The following is a 13,609-nucleotide window of genomic DNA, read 5'->3' as shown; positions in this document are numbered from 1 at the left end:
TAGCAATACCTTACATTTGCACAGTGCTTGACAGTTTACAAAGTCTTTCACGTACATCGTTTCTTCTCAATTCCGAGCCTTCCAACATCCCTGTTAGGCAGTTTGGCCAGTAGGATCACCCTATTTAATAGATGAAAGGCTTAAAGAGAACAAATTAATAGAAGAAATGGGCTTGCAGAGAACAAATTAACTGTCACTAGGTTAAGGAAATGACATTTTCATGGCTCTTTCCACTAGTGCTGTGAACAAATGTGCTACAAGAAGGGGAGGAAACGAGATGCATGCTCACTAGATAAGTTTCCCCATCTGTATCTTAGTAGATTGTTGCTTAGCTATTTCTTCTCCCTCATCTATTCAGATGTTGGCTAATTTATAAGCAGTCTGTGTTTTATAGTGCTGTTTGTAAATTATCTAGGAAATTAAAAGACATTTCTCTAGAAATTATGGTATATAGGATGACTGAGTTCTCAGACTTAGTCACCACCTCCTACGATCCATAAAAGATGGATGAAGACCTGAGTTTGGTGTTTGGGGACCCTTATTCTAAGTGCTCATTGGGACACAAGTCTTCCAGAGACCTAAAGTTATTCATTCTTTCATTTATCCATTTGCTCATCACCTAATCATCCATCTACTCACTCATTCATTCATTCAGTGATCCATCTATCCATCTACACAGGTACTTTCTAAGCATCTACTATAATGCAAGGCTCTATGCTAAGAGAACTTCAGACCTAATCCCACATATACCAATGCTTCTATTATGCAGAGAAATATATGACTTTCAAATCTACAAAGTGAAACAGGAAAAAACATTTCTCCAGCAGACACCAAATCCCTTACTTTAGATCTTTTAGAGGAAAGTAGAATTGGAAAGAATTCCTTTAGCTTTTAAGTACTAATGGTGGCTCTCACAGCTTAGATGGAGAGGTTAGGATGGTGGAAAGTACTACAAGGGGTAAGAAGGTATAAACAGTTTTGAAAGGGAGGGAGTAGAAGGAATGGGGCCTCCTACACATATGTCCCAGGGAATACTATAGCAAAAAAAGCAAGTGGATTCTCATGCCTAAACCTCAATTGATTTCCTTTCCCATATGTGACTTTTAAGGAAAGAAAAATGTCCACACTAATGGTGAATCTTAATGCATAAAGGACATAAGGGGCATTTATTTCTATTTCAGATATAAACATAGATTCTGAATCTACAACACTAGCATTTTCTCTCCAGAGCTCACGGGTGGGCCCTGTGAAAAGCAGCATAATGGAGATGCTAGACTGAAGTCTGAGGATGAGCACTAAAAGAAGATTTTTGGCACTGGAGAGGAGAGAAAAGTTATACTCACACTTTTCTCTCAATACTATCATTCTAGCCACTGCCAACTTTTGCCCTGTCCAGCATTGCAGTGAAAACTGGAAACCTTAGCTGTTTGGGAACGGAGGCAAGAAAAGCAGAGTAGTACCAGCACGAGGAAGGAATGCTGCAGTCACCACTTGGCTAAGTGAGCGATTTCTTGAGCTGCAGGAACAAGGGTTTGTTTGTTTGGAGTTTCTATACTAAAAGAGTTTGCATTCCGGCTTCCCTCCTCATTCATCACTTACAATAGATGATCTTATATTTTAAAGGCAAGTTTTTATTTATGTGTCTGTTCCTTACCCACCTGATAATGGCCTTATGAGTAGGAAACTTAACTATTCTTTGTTATATGCTTTGTAGTACTTTAAATGGTTGGTAAATTTTTTTGCTAGTGCTAGTGGTGACAGCGGTGACAATGGGGTGGTGATGATGATGTTGGTGATGGTCATGACGATCTTCACTAAGGGGCCCAAACAGGAACTTATCTAACTAGATTTCAGACAGTGACTTCATTTTCATCATTAGGGCACTCAGGGCTCTTCCCTTTACTACCCCGGGTAGAAACCTGCTTACCTTTAGGACTTCAACTAAAATGTCAGCAATTCTTATGAAGTTTTCCCCAGTTTCCCCAAATAGAACAATTCTTCCCTTTTCTCAGTATGCTCATAATGTCACTAAAACAATACAATCACCCTACGCTCTGGTTAGTTATTTATGAGCCCCTTTCCTCTACTTAATTTTGAGTTCCTTGAGGAAATGGACCTGAAGTATTGAAGTGCCTCCTCACTTCAGTACTTGACACCTAGCTGAATTATATAAATCTGTGTTGTCCAATAGAGGAGCCACCGAGACAATTCAAATTGAAATTCATTAAAACAAATAAAATTAAAAATTCAGTTCCTCTGTCACACTAGCCACATTTCAAGTGCCCAGTAATGACATGGGACAGCATAGATACAGAACCTTTCCATCACTGCTGAATATTCTATTGGACAGTGCTGCTGCACATGTTTACACAACTGAGTTATCTTCTCATGTAGTCATGTATATATCAAGCTGTTTCATACTTACTTATGGCTGGGCCTACACAATAGTTAAACAACCCCAGATTTCCCATAGCTTTGCTGGTTTAGTATTCTACCCACTTCATCTTGTAGAAAAAGAAACAGATCCAAAGGTAAAGAGACCTGATTGCTAAGTTCCCATGGCACATTAATAATAGAAACCATTTTATCAGTTGTAGCCCTAGCAACCAGCACAGTACTTAGTATCCAGTGACTGTTCTTTATATATTGCCAAGTAAAAGAATGAAGGAATTGGGAAAATTCCAGTTCTTATTTCCTGCCCAGTGCGCTTCCCATTTGACCTCATTGCCCATCTCATCTGACAGCCCAACCGACCTAACTGAACAGCTGCTTCCATTTCTTTGCCACCACAAAATGATAACGAGCCTTGGTACTGACAGGAAGGGGAGACTGTTGGCAGAAATTTCCCTAAATCCCTCTTCCCTGTCCCTGAATTTCCCAGTTACCTGTCTCCACGTGTTGCCCCCATCAGAAGTGATGAACACGCCGATATCAGTATATGAGAGCTCCGGGCCGATGTTGCCTGAAACATAAGCAGAGGATTTGAAATCGTCAGACGGTTTTCAGATTACATGTGCATGGGGTTAGGAGAGAGGGCAGCAGTGAGTAAAGGTTTTCTAAGTGATGTATCGGGTTGATTTGTGCAAGCTCTTTCCTGTGCCATGTCGAAAACCTACCAGGAAGATAAACCCAATATAGGAAAAAAGTTAATATAACAGGAATGCATCTTTAAATGATAAGACTTAAAGACTAAAGATTGATTAGCTTGAACCTCTTGAACTATTCATTCCGTATACCAATAATCTCTTAAAAATTGATCTGAACAGCTGTTCCCACAGGTGGCCGAGAGCGGAAAAGTAAATATGCATGGAGAAGCTGGCGCTAAGGACACCTCCTTCCTCAGGTATATTTTAGCCTAAAAAACTGGAGTATGTGAGTGAGTATGTGTGTGTGTGTGTGTGTGTGTGTGTGTGTGTGTGTGTGTGTGTGTGCGCGCATCCATGTGTGTGTTTGTATGTGTGTTTTTAACTTCAACTTGTCAACATGTCTCTTGAGTACTAGGCAGTTTGGTCACCCAGTAGTACAGACCATGTACCTAAGTTATAGAGTGCCCAGAATAAGACAACTATATTTAGCAGGCCAGGGACATCAAGCGTGGCAGGTAAAGAAGTCACCTGGTTTGTGCCTAGAATGACAGTACTCACTGCTTCTATCGATTTGCACCCTCTTTTTTTTCTCTCTCCTTCTATTTCTTCCTCTTGTACTTCATCACCTTGTGGTTATGTTTATTATAAAAGAAAGTAGTTAAGATTTTCCAGTATATCTATATTGCTCAAGTTTCCACAATGGACACCCCACCCCCTCTCGCAGCCTAGAACAGTACTGCAAACATAGTAATTAGCTGATCCATAATTAATTGTGGAATGAATGAATGAGTAAACAATTGGTTGAATCATGTTCCAATGTTGATGTGCACTTGGGGAGATATTGAGAACTGGGAAAGTATCCTAAACATGTAAGAATTTATCATATTGACTGATATTTTTTCTTTTAAAAAAAAAAAAGCATGAAGGGAATGTTGGCTTCCACACATCTGTAGCCTAAATAAGAGCACGATAGCAATGTAATAAAGAAAATGTTAATTGAGCCCCTGACATTCAATGCTTCACAATGAGAAGTTAAAGCCAGGCTCCAGCTTGTCAAGCTCCCATCAACATCAGGAGCACACAGCTAGCCAACTTGTTTTGACGCTCATGCTTCCAAAAATAACCCTGAAGCTTAGGGCTCAGGCAGTAGGTACAAGTGAAGTTGGAAGAGGCATGGCAAGCAATTCTGGGGAGATCTGTCTGGAATTTGGAATTTTCTTCTTCGAATACGGGTTTTTGAAGATATAAATAAAGATAAGGTGAGTGGAGCAGAGAATATCAACTGGAGTTGTTTGGTGATGGCTGCCTGGAGCACAGGACGGAGAAGGGTTCTGAAGCCATATTTGGTTTCAACAGAATAGAGTATGGTCATTGATTAGTAATGTCTACCAAGCATGAGGGAGGCGACAGAGAAAGGTAGAGACTTACACCTGAGGGCTAGAATCTGTTATCCTTGTCTTGGCTTCTGAGGACCTATCTCATCACCTCTTACCCTCTTTAGGAGCTGGTTCCACCAACATCTTTAGCCTCTCTTTCGAAGCTTGACTAGACTAATTTTGGAGGCTTTGTGGTGGTGAGAATCCAAGACTGACAGTGAAATCTGCTTTTGGAAATATCTTCTGTCAATTGAAAAAGAGCCCTGAAAGAAATGCTGCTAACACAGGGACCAGAAAATCAGTTCTCAGATGAAGAGACAGAAATAATGGACCCAGGATGATTTGATCTTTGAATATGTTCAGTCCCCAAGTAGCCCTATGGGAAATCTCTCACAGGAAGAGTCTAGGTTATGGTATCAGAGAAGGAAGATCTGAATAATGTGTCTCACTGGGTAAAGTAGAACTGGAGAGGCTAACCAAAGTGGCTGCTGGCCAGGTTGGAAGATGTAACTGTTTCCTACTCAAGTGGTATGACAGGAAGGAGGGAGGAGTGAACCAGAGAAGAAGCAGAACCAAGAGCTTCTTCTTCTCTCACCAAGAGCTTAGCTGGTTAATCATGGAGGCTCCACTACATTTTTAGGCAGCTTTTTTTTTTTTTTTTTTAACAACTTGCTTTTATTTCTTTGCCTTCATTTCCTCCCAGGGCTACCCTTTTCTGCTCCTTAAACACTTGTGAAAAAAATAAAAGGGAGGGAAGAAGGTGAGAGGTAGAGAGAGGGAGAGAGGGAGAAAGAGGAAACTAGAGAACGAGACAGAATTTTGGATTCCTCTGGAATTCGAGATGCTTCAGTCACCACCACTGATCCTATTGAGGGCAATGAGGGCTCAGAAAAGGAGGAAGCAGAGTGTACAACCCACCACAAGGAGAGAAAGAGCCTTCATGGAGGGAACAACACTGGGGTTTGAACATTAGAATTTACAGGCAATGTGGCAGGGAGCTGGGGTCGTTGTGGAGCTGGGCATGGAAAGGGGCTCGAGGCTAGGTCTGGCTGAATGATTACTAGACGGATTAGTCTCAGGACAAAGAGAAATGTGGGCCTGACACCTCTTCCCCATTGTGTCCTCCATCTCTTCATTTGTAATTGATAGGAAGAGTAATAGCCTTTTCTACATTGTAGGGTCATTGTGTAATCAAGTCAAGGAAAGTGTTCTGCACACTGCAAGGCACTGTGAAGGTGTGAGGTCATGAATTCCAGCTTCAAACCACAGCAGTAAGGATATTTAGAACCCTAGCAATTCTGCTTGCTTAAAGCAATTGCCTAACTCCCCAGCCTAGGAATCCATCTGCCTTCTGAGGTGACCTCAGCAGGGATTAGAGATGGATCTCGGGATACACTTTCATCCATGTAGCTTCCCTCAATGTGAGACGAGAAGAGGCAGTGATTGCTGGGAATGGAAGGGAAAGAGTCCTGGGTCACTGATACCTGAAGGCAGGTGAAATGTATCGATGTGGGAAAGGGTTCTGGAGAGACAGGCTCCATGCAGGACATTAAACCCCTTGACTAACATCATAATTATTTTCTGATAGCAAATAACCTCTCGGGGAGAGCTGACAGGCAGGTAAGGAGAAGCTGGGCCTGAGGAGCCATGTGCCAGGGGATCTGCCTCCAGCTTTGCATCAGGATCTCGTCAGCTATGTTACGTCCCTATGAGTTTCCAGGGTCTGGCAAAAAGCTGAACGAAGTTACAAGAGTTACGAAAGGAAGAGAAAAAGAAATTAGTCAATTCTGAAATATATGGATACAAAATTTTTTTTAAAAAAGTCTTTATGTCTGCATGTGTTCATTTATAAAGCCTTAACATCAGATTAATTTAGAGGCCCTTGCTGGTCATGGGGAATGATGACTACCAGTGATTCCATTCACGACTGCTCTGAGCACTCCACTGCGCCTTACAGACACACTCTTCCATCTCTAATTCTTAAATACCCTCACAAGACAGAAAACATTCTTGTTTTACAAATGAGGAAAATGAAGCTTAGAGGTTAAAGAATTAAGCCAAATTCACGAGGCTGGTGTTACAGCCCAGCCTGGGAGGCAGGTGATAGGGCTCCCGAGTGCGTTTGGTGTGTGCACAGTGTTTACACATCATTTCTGGGTTCTGTTAAAGGAGATGAGCAGATCGTATTCTTCTGCTGCAGAAACAGTGTTTTTAAACTTCTGTAATATTAATGATGATAATAGGTAACATCCAATATGTCCTAGAAACATTCTGAGCATTTAAGTCCATTGTTTCATTTACTCCTTCGATTCTATTATGTCAGTACAATTATCTCCGCTTTGCTAATGAAAATACAGTTCAGAGTGATGAAGCCACATTGAACAAAGCCTGGCTACACAGTACACATTGAAATAACATAAATTTTTATTTCTGATTACTGTTTTCCAGTGTTGCTGCTACTCTGGTCCAGGGCCTCCTGCAGACCTTGGGGGAGGCTGAAAGAGCAGCACTCCCAGAGTGCCACATGGATTACAGACTGTGGGGATCACTCCTCAAGTCGTCAGAACAGCAGCAGAGCCTGCCCTCATCGCTCGCTGTCCTGGGCTCTCTGAAGCCAGTGGTGTTAAACATGGTAGACCCCAACCCTGAGGGGCTGAGAGAAGCTGACTGAAATGCCAGGAGGCCATGACAGCTGTCAGTCTGATCTGAATGGTTGGGTATGGGTGGTGTTTAAAGCTCTCACAGCTGGAGGCCTGGACAAGGAAGCCATGTCTAGCAAGTAAGTGGTCATGGCACAGCCAGTGCTTCAGGTTGATGAGAAAGAACAGAATGCTCCATCTCAGGAAGTCACTGTGAATTTATCTGCTTTCATTAGGAAAAAAAGCTGCCTAACACAAGGGCTCTAACTTCTAATATTAGAAGCCTGCCTTGCTTTATGCCATCAATGTATTCCTCAAAAGGTGTATGTAAATCAAATGCATGCTAATCAGAGCACCTTCCCCCAGAGACTTTGAATTTCATTTCGGAGTCGCTTTATCTTCATTTCTGATTGATGTTCAGTGGACACTGGTTCCAACAATGCAACTTTAAGTTTTTTGGTCTTTTCCCCCAGGCTCTCAGCAAGTGGTTAATCATGTGTAAACAAACCTTTACATGCACCAGAGACCTCATGATTAAAAAGAGCTCTGGGGTGAAACCCTTTGCAAAGAATCCTCTGTGTAAAGAGAGAACTACCCCAACTTATTTGGTGAGCTAGGAAATTCATGAATCACATTTTCTTAAAGTGTGAATTCTCTATTGCAAACCATCTTTCTTACCCTGAGAGGAACTCTAGCCTCCTGCTAAGCACAGGGTACAGCTCTGTGACTGGGCGGGATGACACACTAACCTTGAAGTTACAACAGTCTGGGACTCTTTCCCTGGGTTATTAGAATGGCCTTGGGGATGCATGAACCCTGCCTATTTTCTGGGGAGAGTGCCCATAGCTTTCATCCGATGCTCAAATGAGTCCAAAGAGGTTATAAAAATATTCTAGCAGCCCTCAGTGAGGAAGAAGCCTAAGGAACATCTTCCTTACCTGTAGCCACCACAAGTCCTGGGGCTGTCGCCTTGCTAGAGATTCTTCCTGAGGAATATGGATTTTCAGGGATCTGCAAGTGCAGGTGTAAGGAACAGAAGGGCTACAATGGAGGAGAAGAAAATAGCTTCATTCCAGGAAACTCCTGACACACACCCCGCCCCCCAGACGTGGGGCTTCCGGATGTTAGGCTTCCAGAAACCTCAAGGATTGTATGTGAGCCACACACTTAATTTGGGGCAGGAGTCATCTCTACCTGAGATCGCCCATATGTTTACATCAGAAGCTGCCCTGAGCACCTGCCCCTGCTCCCATCACAACTGTATGCCCTCCCTTCCTTTCCTCACCCCCATCCCATTCATCAAGATCTAGTTCAAGGCCAGCCTTATGAAGCCTCCCTGACTACTTCTCCCCACAGAGTGACACTGACCTTCTCCCATATCTGATCCTAATCATCACACTCTGCTTCTTAGAGCTCTAAAGGACCACTGAGAGGGGCAAAAAGGGGAAGCTGAATGAAACAGTCTCTAGGCCGTCTACCCTCTTCTTCAACTAGATTGTCTCTGCTTCTGCTTTATGTATTTGGTTCCTGTTTATAATTGTACTTAAAGTGTTTGAAGCCATCGTCAAAAACTCATATAAGTTTATGCTCTTTATTTATGTCCTTATTTATCCCTATTTGGGTGTTCTTTAAAAGAATTATTGATTTATAGGGATGTATAATGTTTGTTTATATATATCATATGTAATAAATTAAAATACGAAAATGATGAAACCAGAAAATGGAGAAAATTAGGTTAATAAGATGAAGCCCTGTGTAAGGTTTTTTTTTGGGGGGGTGGGGGGCCAGGGGCAGGTGGAGGGAATGATGCTGTGACCAATTCCTGAGATAGGCGTTTGTCTCTGACTTTCTCAGCACCTCAAAGCAAAAAACAGAGTTGCACCAATATTGCCAAGAAGAAAAGGCCCTGTCTGCCCTATTTACCACTCTATCTCCAGTTTTTAAAGTAATGTCTATAATATAAGTGGTTAATAAGTCTTTTTAATAAGTGGCAAAAGTCAACTTTGTGCTAAGGAGAAACTTAACCATTTCTGGGATTTTAGAAGAATTTCCTGTCTAGGTCCTCTTCAAGACAGCACTGAGGGTTGTGAATGTCCCTGTTAATCATCTGACTTCCTACCCCATCAGGACTTGTAGCACCTAGAGGCAGAAATAGCATCTTATATATCTTGCCCTCCATAGCACTTACTCCAATATTCCATACGGCCGGAAGCTTGGGAATGCTGACAGACTATCTCATGTGGATATACCAGCCCGACCTTTCCTGGGCTTTCAAGGCAACTTTTGCTTACTTTGACATCCATCGAGCACTTATCAAACTGTATCATAACAGCATGAGTTAACAGGTATGTTGTCACATTAAACTCTGTCTGGGACCCTGGAACGCAGGCACTTTTTCTTACATGTTTTGATCTCCATCTTACTAGGAGTTAGAGCACATGGTATTTTCTCAGTAAAAGCCTGTAGGAGTCAACTGAACTTTCCAGCTAGGTGTTATGGCTGTCTGAGTTCACCACCCTGGGAATTGCCCAGCCCTAGCCAAGTTCCAAAGACTCCCTGCTAGAAGAATGCCCCTGACGTAGCATCCCTGAGTCACCAGCCTGCCCTGTGGACTTATCCCATGAGATTAGGTGACTGACCAGCAGGCAGTGTACTGGGCTTCCTCTCAGGTCCACGTCTGGAGCTTGCAGGAGGCGCCAATCCCTGCCCTTGTTGTAAGTGATGTATGTCTTCACCTGGTCATCCACCTTCTTGTTTGCCAGGAATATCCCTTTGATACCTGCTACCTAGGAAAAAGGGCGAGAGATGGAAAACCATGTTGGGCCAAAATGCCCAATCGTCTTGGAGAAGCTTCAGCATTTCCTGCAGGATCTTTGGGGTACAAGAGAGAAGAGGAGGGACATGCTGAAAAATGTCATATAACATGTGGTCTCCAAGAGAAGTTAAAGTTCATCTCTGCAGCCTTTGCCCACAGCCCAGGTTTCCTACTCCCCTCTTACCCACTTGCTTTTTCCCACTTACATGTCTCTGCACTTTGCTTCACAGGACCTTATCTTTAATTAACTATTAGCATTCCCCTTGAGGTGAGAATGGTTGATAACAATGGTAGGAGTTACTCGTTTCTAGTGAATGTGGGTTTTTACTCAGGAGGGGCTTGTAAACAGGTTTTCAAGACAATGAGTTATAAACCTTAATGATGGAAGTTGAAATACTTTTGGGAGATGATCAAGCTTGGTGACCTAGAATCTGTCTCTGGCTGTGTCACTAGCTCACTGTGTGACTATGGGTCTCAGTCAATGGTCACTTTGAAATTGGCAGAATCAGCCTGCCCTTCCTCGTCTTCCCTCAGTTGTCTGGCAACAGATAAATGAGCCAATGCAGAGCACTCTTTCCAGAGTTTCTGACTATTGAGATCTACATACCCTTGAAATTACAAAGGGAGTAGAGCATCACCACAAAATAAGAAGCTGGAAGATAAAAAGAGATTCATGATCTAGAAGGGTTCTGGAGTAAGTACAGATTCACTCAAACCTTTATTCCTACAATATCTACATCCTGGGCGATAAGAATTTCTTTGACAATAGCTTATGTCAAAGAAAGGTTTCCTTTACTTCCCATACAATCCCAGTATGTTCCAAAGCTGAAAGGTAATTAAAATAGTTTAACTATACTTAAGAGAGAGGTTAAATGGCAGGTTTTCTGGATCACAGAGATCCAAAGTTTCAATCGTACTTATCTCCCATTCTTTAAGGATCATGGTTAACTGAGGTTTATCGCAGTTCTGCGAGAATACCAGTAGGGAAGAATTCCACAGAAGTGAGCTCTTTTATTTTAATGACATAATTTAGTTCATGACTTTTAAATTTGAAAAAAAAAATTAGTAACCTGACTGACCTTGAAAAAGAATGTCAACTGAAATTAAAACAAACAAAAATGAATAAAGAATGTCAGGAGGAAAACAGAATTATCTGAGAAGGATACCACCGGGGGTATTTGACAAGTGGCCAACAATGGAATTGATTAAATTCTCAACTTGACCAGCGGGTGAGTAAGGAGAGAAGCCAAGATGTGGGGAGGGGGCAGTGGAGTCATGTCAGTCATACCCTTCCCCTGCCCTCGCTGCATAAGGTCCGTGCTGTTTCAGGAAGCCTGGCATCTTATATCTTCATCCAGGGGTTAGAATGCCCTCAGATTACCTTGGTCTTTAAAACGAACCAAAAAAAAAAAACAAACAAAAAAAAAACTGTCAATTATTCCTCACAGAGAATGGAATCTGTGTGTTTCGTTAGACAATTCTGCCTTTTGGTGTTTTCTTTAGCCATAGAGCTGGTAGCTTTTCTTTGGACTACCATATAATGATTCCAAGAAATATCTCCCCTAAGCCAGATGGTCCCACTCCAACATGTACCCAGGGCTTTGCTCTCTACTTCCAGGAAGAAAATACAAAGGCAGACTCTTGAATCTGCCCCTGTGAGGCTCATGTTACCCTGTCCCCTGCTTTGCTTTTGTGTACCTTAGGCCAACAACTTCCAAACTTTTTTACTGCCACCCAAATATGAAATCCATTTAATGCTGCAGCCTAGTAGACTCATACCCATGTATGCACGTATGCATACACACAGAGATACACACACACACACACACACACACACACACACACACATATATATCTCAAGAAACACAACTTACTCTCACTATATGCAGTGTAAAGGAATTAGATAAAGAGACACACATTTTAACTCTTCTTCATCAAAGGAGATACTTGGCAACTGCTTTAAACATGCTTCCTCCACTGTTGTTTGAAATCGAAGACCTGACGGCTGCTGTTGGTCCCAGTAGTTCAAAGAGAAGGACACCATCTGGTGGTGGTCCCCATAGAAGAGGACAGTACAAGGTTTTAAGCCTACACGGCCCATTTTTTGCTACGGGAATCAATTTGAATTGCAAAAGAAAACTTAACAGTGGCCCCTTGGCAGAGCATTGAGTCCAGGTGGTATGGTCATCTGTCTCTCACCTACTTGGGCCCTCAGGACAAGAAAGCCAGGGCTCTGCTGAGAAAAGCAATTACCATGGTCTGCTTTGGGCTGTCCCTAGAGTGGGACCTGTGGTGAGGGACCAGTGAAGGTCAGTTTGGAAAATGTCCCTGTGGAGTCTATAACCAACTGTCCAACCCGCCAAGCAGAGGTCACCTAAGGTCATGATAAAACAGAAGGTAAAAGGCAACCATCAGGGAAAAGGAAAGTAAGGAAACATCAGTAAGAACAGGAAAAAGACCAGAACTGAGGATGGCTCAGGGAGTTGCATTTTATCTATCCAAGTATAGTGGGGTCAACATAATCAGTCATGAGGAATTTCAAATTAAATTAGGTACCACAATTAGGTACCACTGGGCCCCTATCAGAATGGCTGAACACACATACGTGCAAACTGATACTATCAAGTGACAGTAAAGATGTGAAGCAACTGGGACTCTTGTGTATCTCTGGTGGAGATGCAAAATGATTCTGCCACTTCAGAAACAGTTTGTTGGTTTTTTCTAAACACATACTTACATTTAACCTAGCAATCCTACTCCTAGGTATTTACCCATGAGAAATAAAGACTACTGTTCATGTGAATATTTATAGGAGTTTTGTTCATAATCACACACAAGTGGAAACAACTTAAATGCCCTTCAACTGGTGAATGAATTAACAAACTATGGTATATCCCACAAAACATTCCACAAAAGGGAATACTACTCAGCAATAAAAAGAACATTTATTGATACTTAACAACATGGGTGAATCTCAAATGCATCTATCTAAGTGCAAGAAGCCAGACTCAAAAGAATATCTGCCGTACAGTTCAATTCATATGATACTCTAGAAAAGGCAAAACTGGACAGAGAAAAAGAGAAATCAGACCAGTGTTTGCCAGTAGCTTTGAGTGGGAGGAGATCTGACTGCAAAAAGGCCACAAGAGAGAATATTTGGGGGTAATGGGACTGAGATTGTTCTATATCCCGATTGTGGGGTAATTATACAACTATATACCCTATTATAACATAAGGGTAATTTTTTATGTACATAAATTATATCTCACTAAAAAAATTAATGTGAAAAAAATGCACAGTAGGAGGAGCCTGGACTTTTTAGTCAAAGACATGGGTTCATTCAAATGTATTATCACTATTTACTAGCTGTGTGATCTGAGAGCCACGTTACAAATTTTCTGCACCACACTGTACTCTCATAGGCACAATGGGGAATGGCACCTACCACAAACAGATTTTGTGACAAATATGAACCCTAAATCGTTTATAGTTGTGCAGTCCAATATCATAGCCACTAGCCATATATGGCTAGTGAGCATTTGAAATGTGTCAAGTGAAACCAAGAAATAGATTTTTAATTGTATTTAACTTTAACCAATTTAAATATTCATACATGATTCAATTATTGGCAAACTTTTAAATATGTTTGGAATAACTTGGGTATGTAAATCTTCTTTTTCTACCGTATATTTT

General features: G+C 41.8%; 1 protein-coding gene across 3 annotated transcripts in view; it reads right to left on the bottom strand.

The window, feature by feature from the left end:
* Positions 1-13,609, bottom strand: part of SORCS3 (sortilin related VPS10 domain containing receptor 3) — a 513,788-nt gene that overhangs the window by 73,814 nt on the left and 426,365 nt on the right. For all 3 annotated transcript variants that reach the window (XM_016144038.2, XM_036222121.1, XM_036222120.1), the window contains exons 10-12: positions 9,741-9,887; positions 8,040-8,142; positions 2,886-2,962 (exon numbers count right to left, since the gene is read on the bottom strand). In XM_016144038.2, coding sequence (XP_015999524.2) covers positions 2,886-2,962; positions 8,040-8,142; positions 9,741-9,887 — 327 coding nt within the window. The remainder of the gene's footprint in view (positions 1-2,885; positions 2,963-8,039; positions 8,143-9,740; positions 9,888-13,609) is intronic.

Source organism: Rousettus aegyptiacus, unplaced genomic scaffold, assembly GCF_014176215.1.
Source record: "Rousettus aegyptiacus isolate mRouAeg1 unplaced genomic scaffold, mRouAeg1.p scaffold_m13_p_6, whole genome shotgun sequence".
NCBI lineage: Eukaryota > Metazoa > Chordata > Mammalia > Chiroptera > Pteropodidae > Rousettus > Rousettus aegyptiacus.
This window is presented reverse-complemented; position numbering and strand designations above follow the sequence as displayed.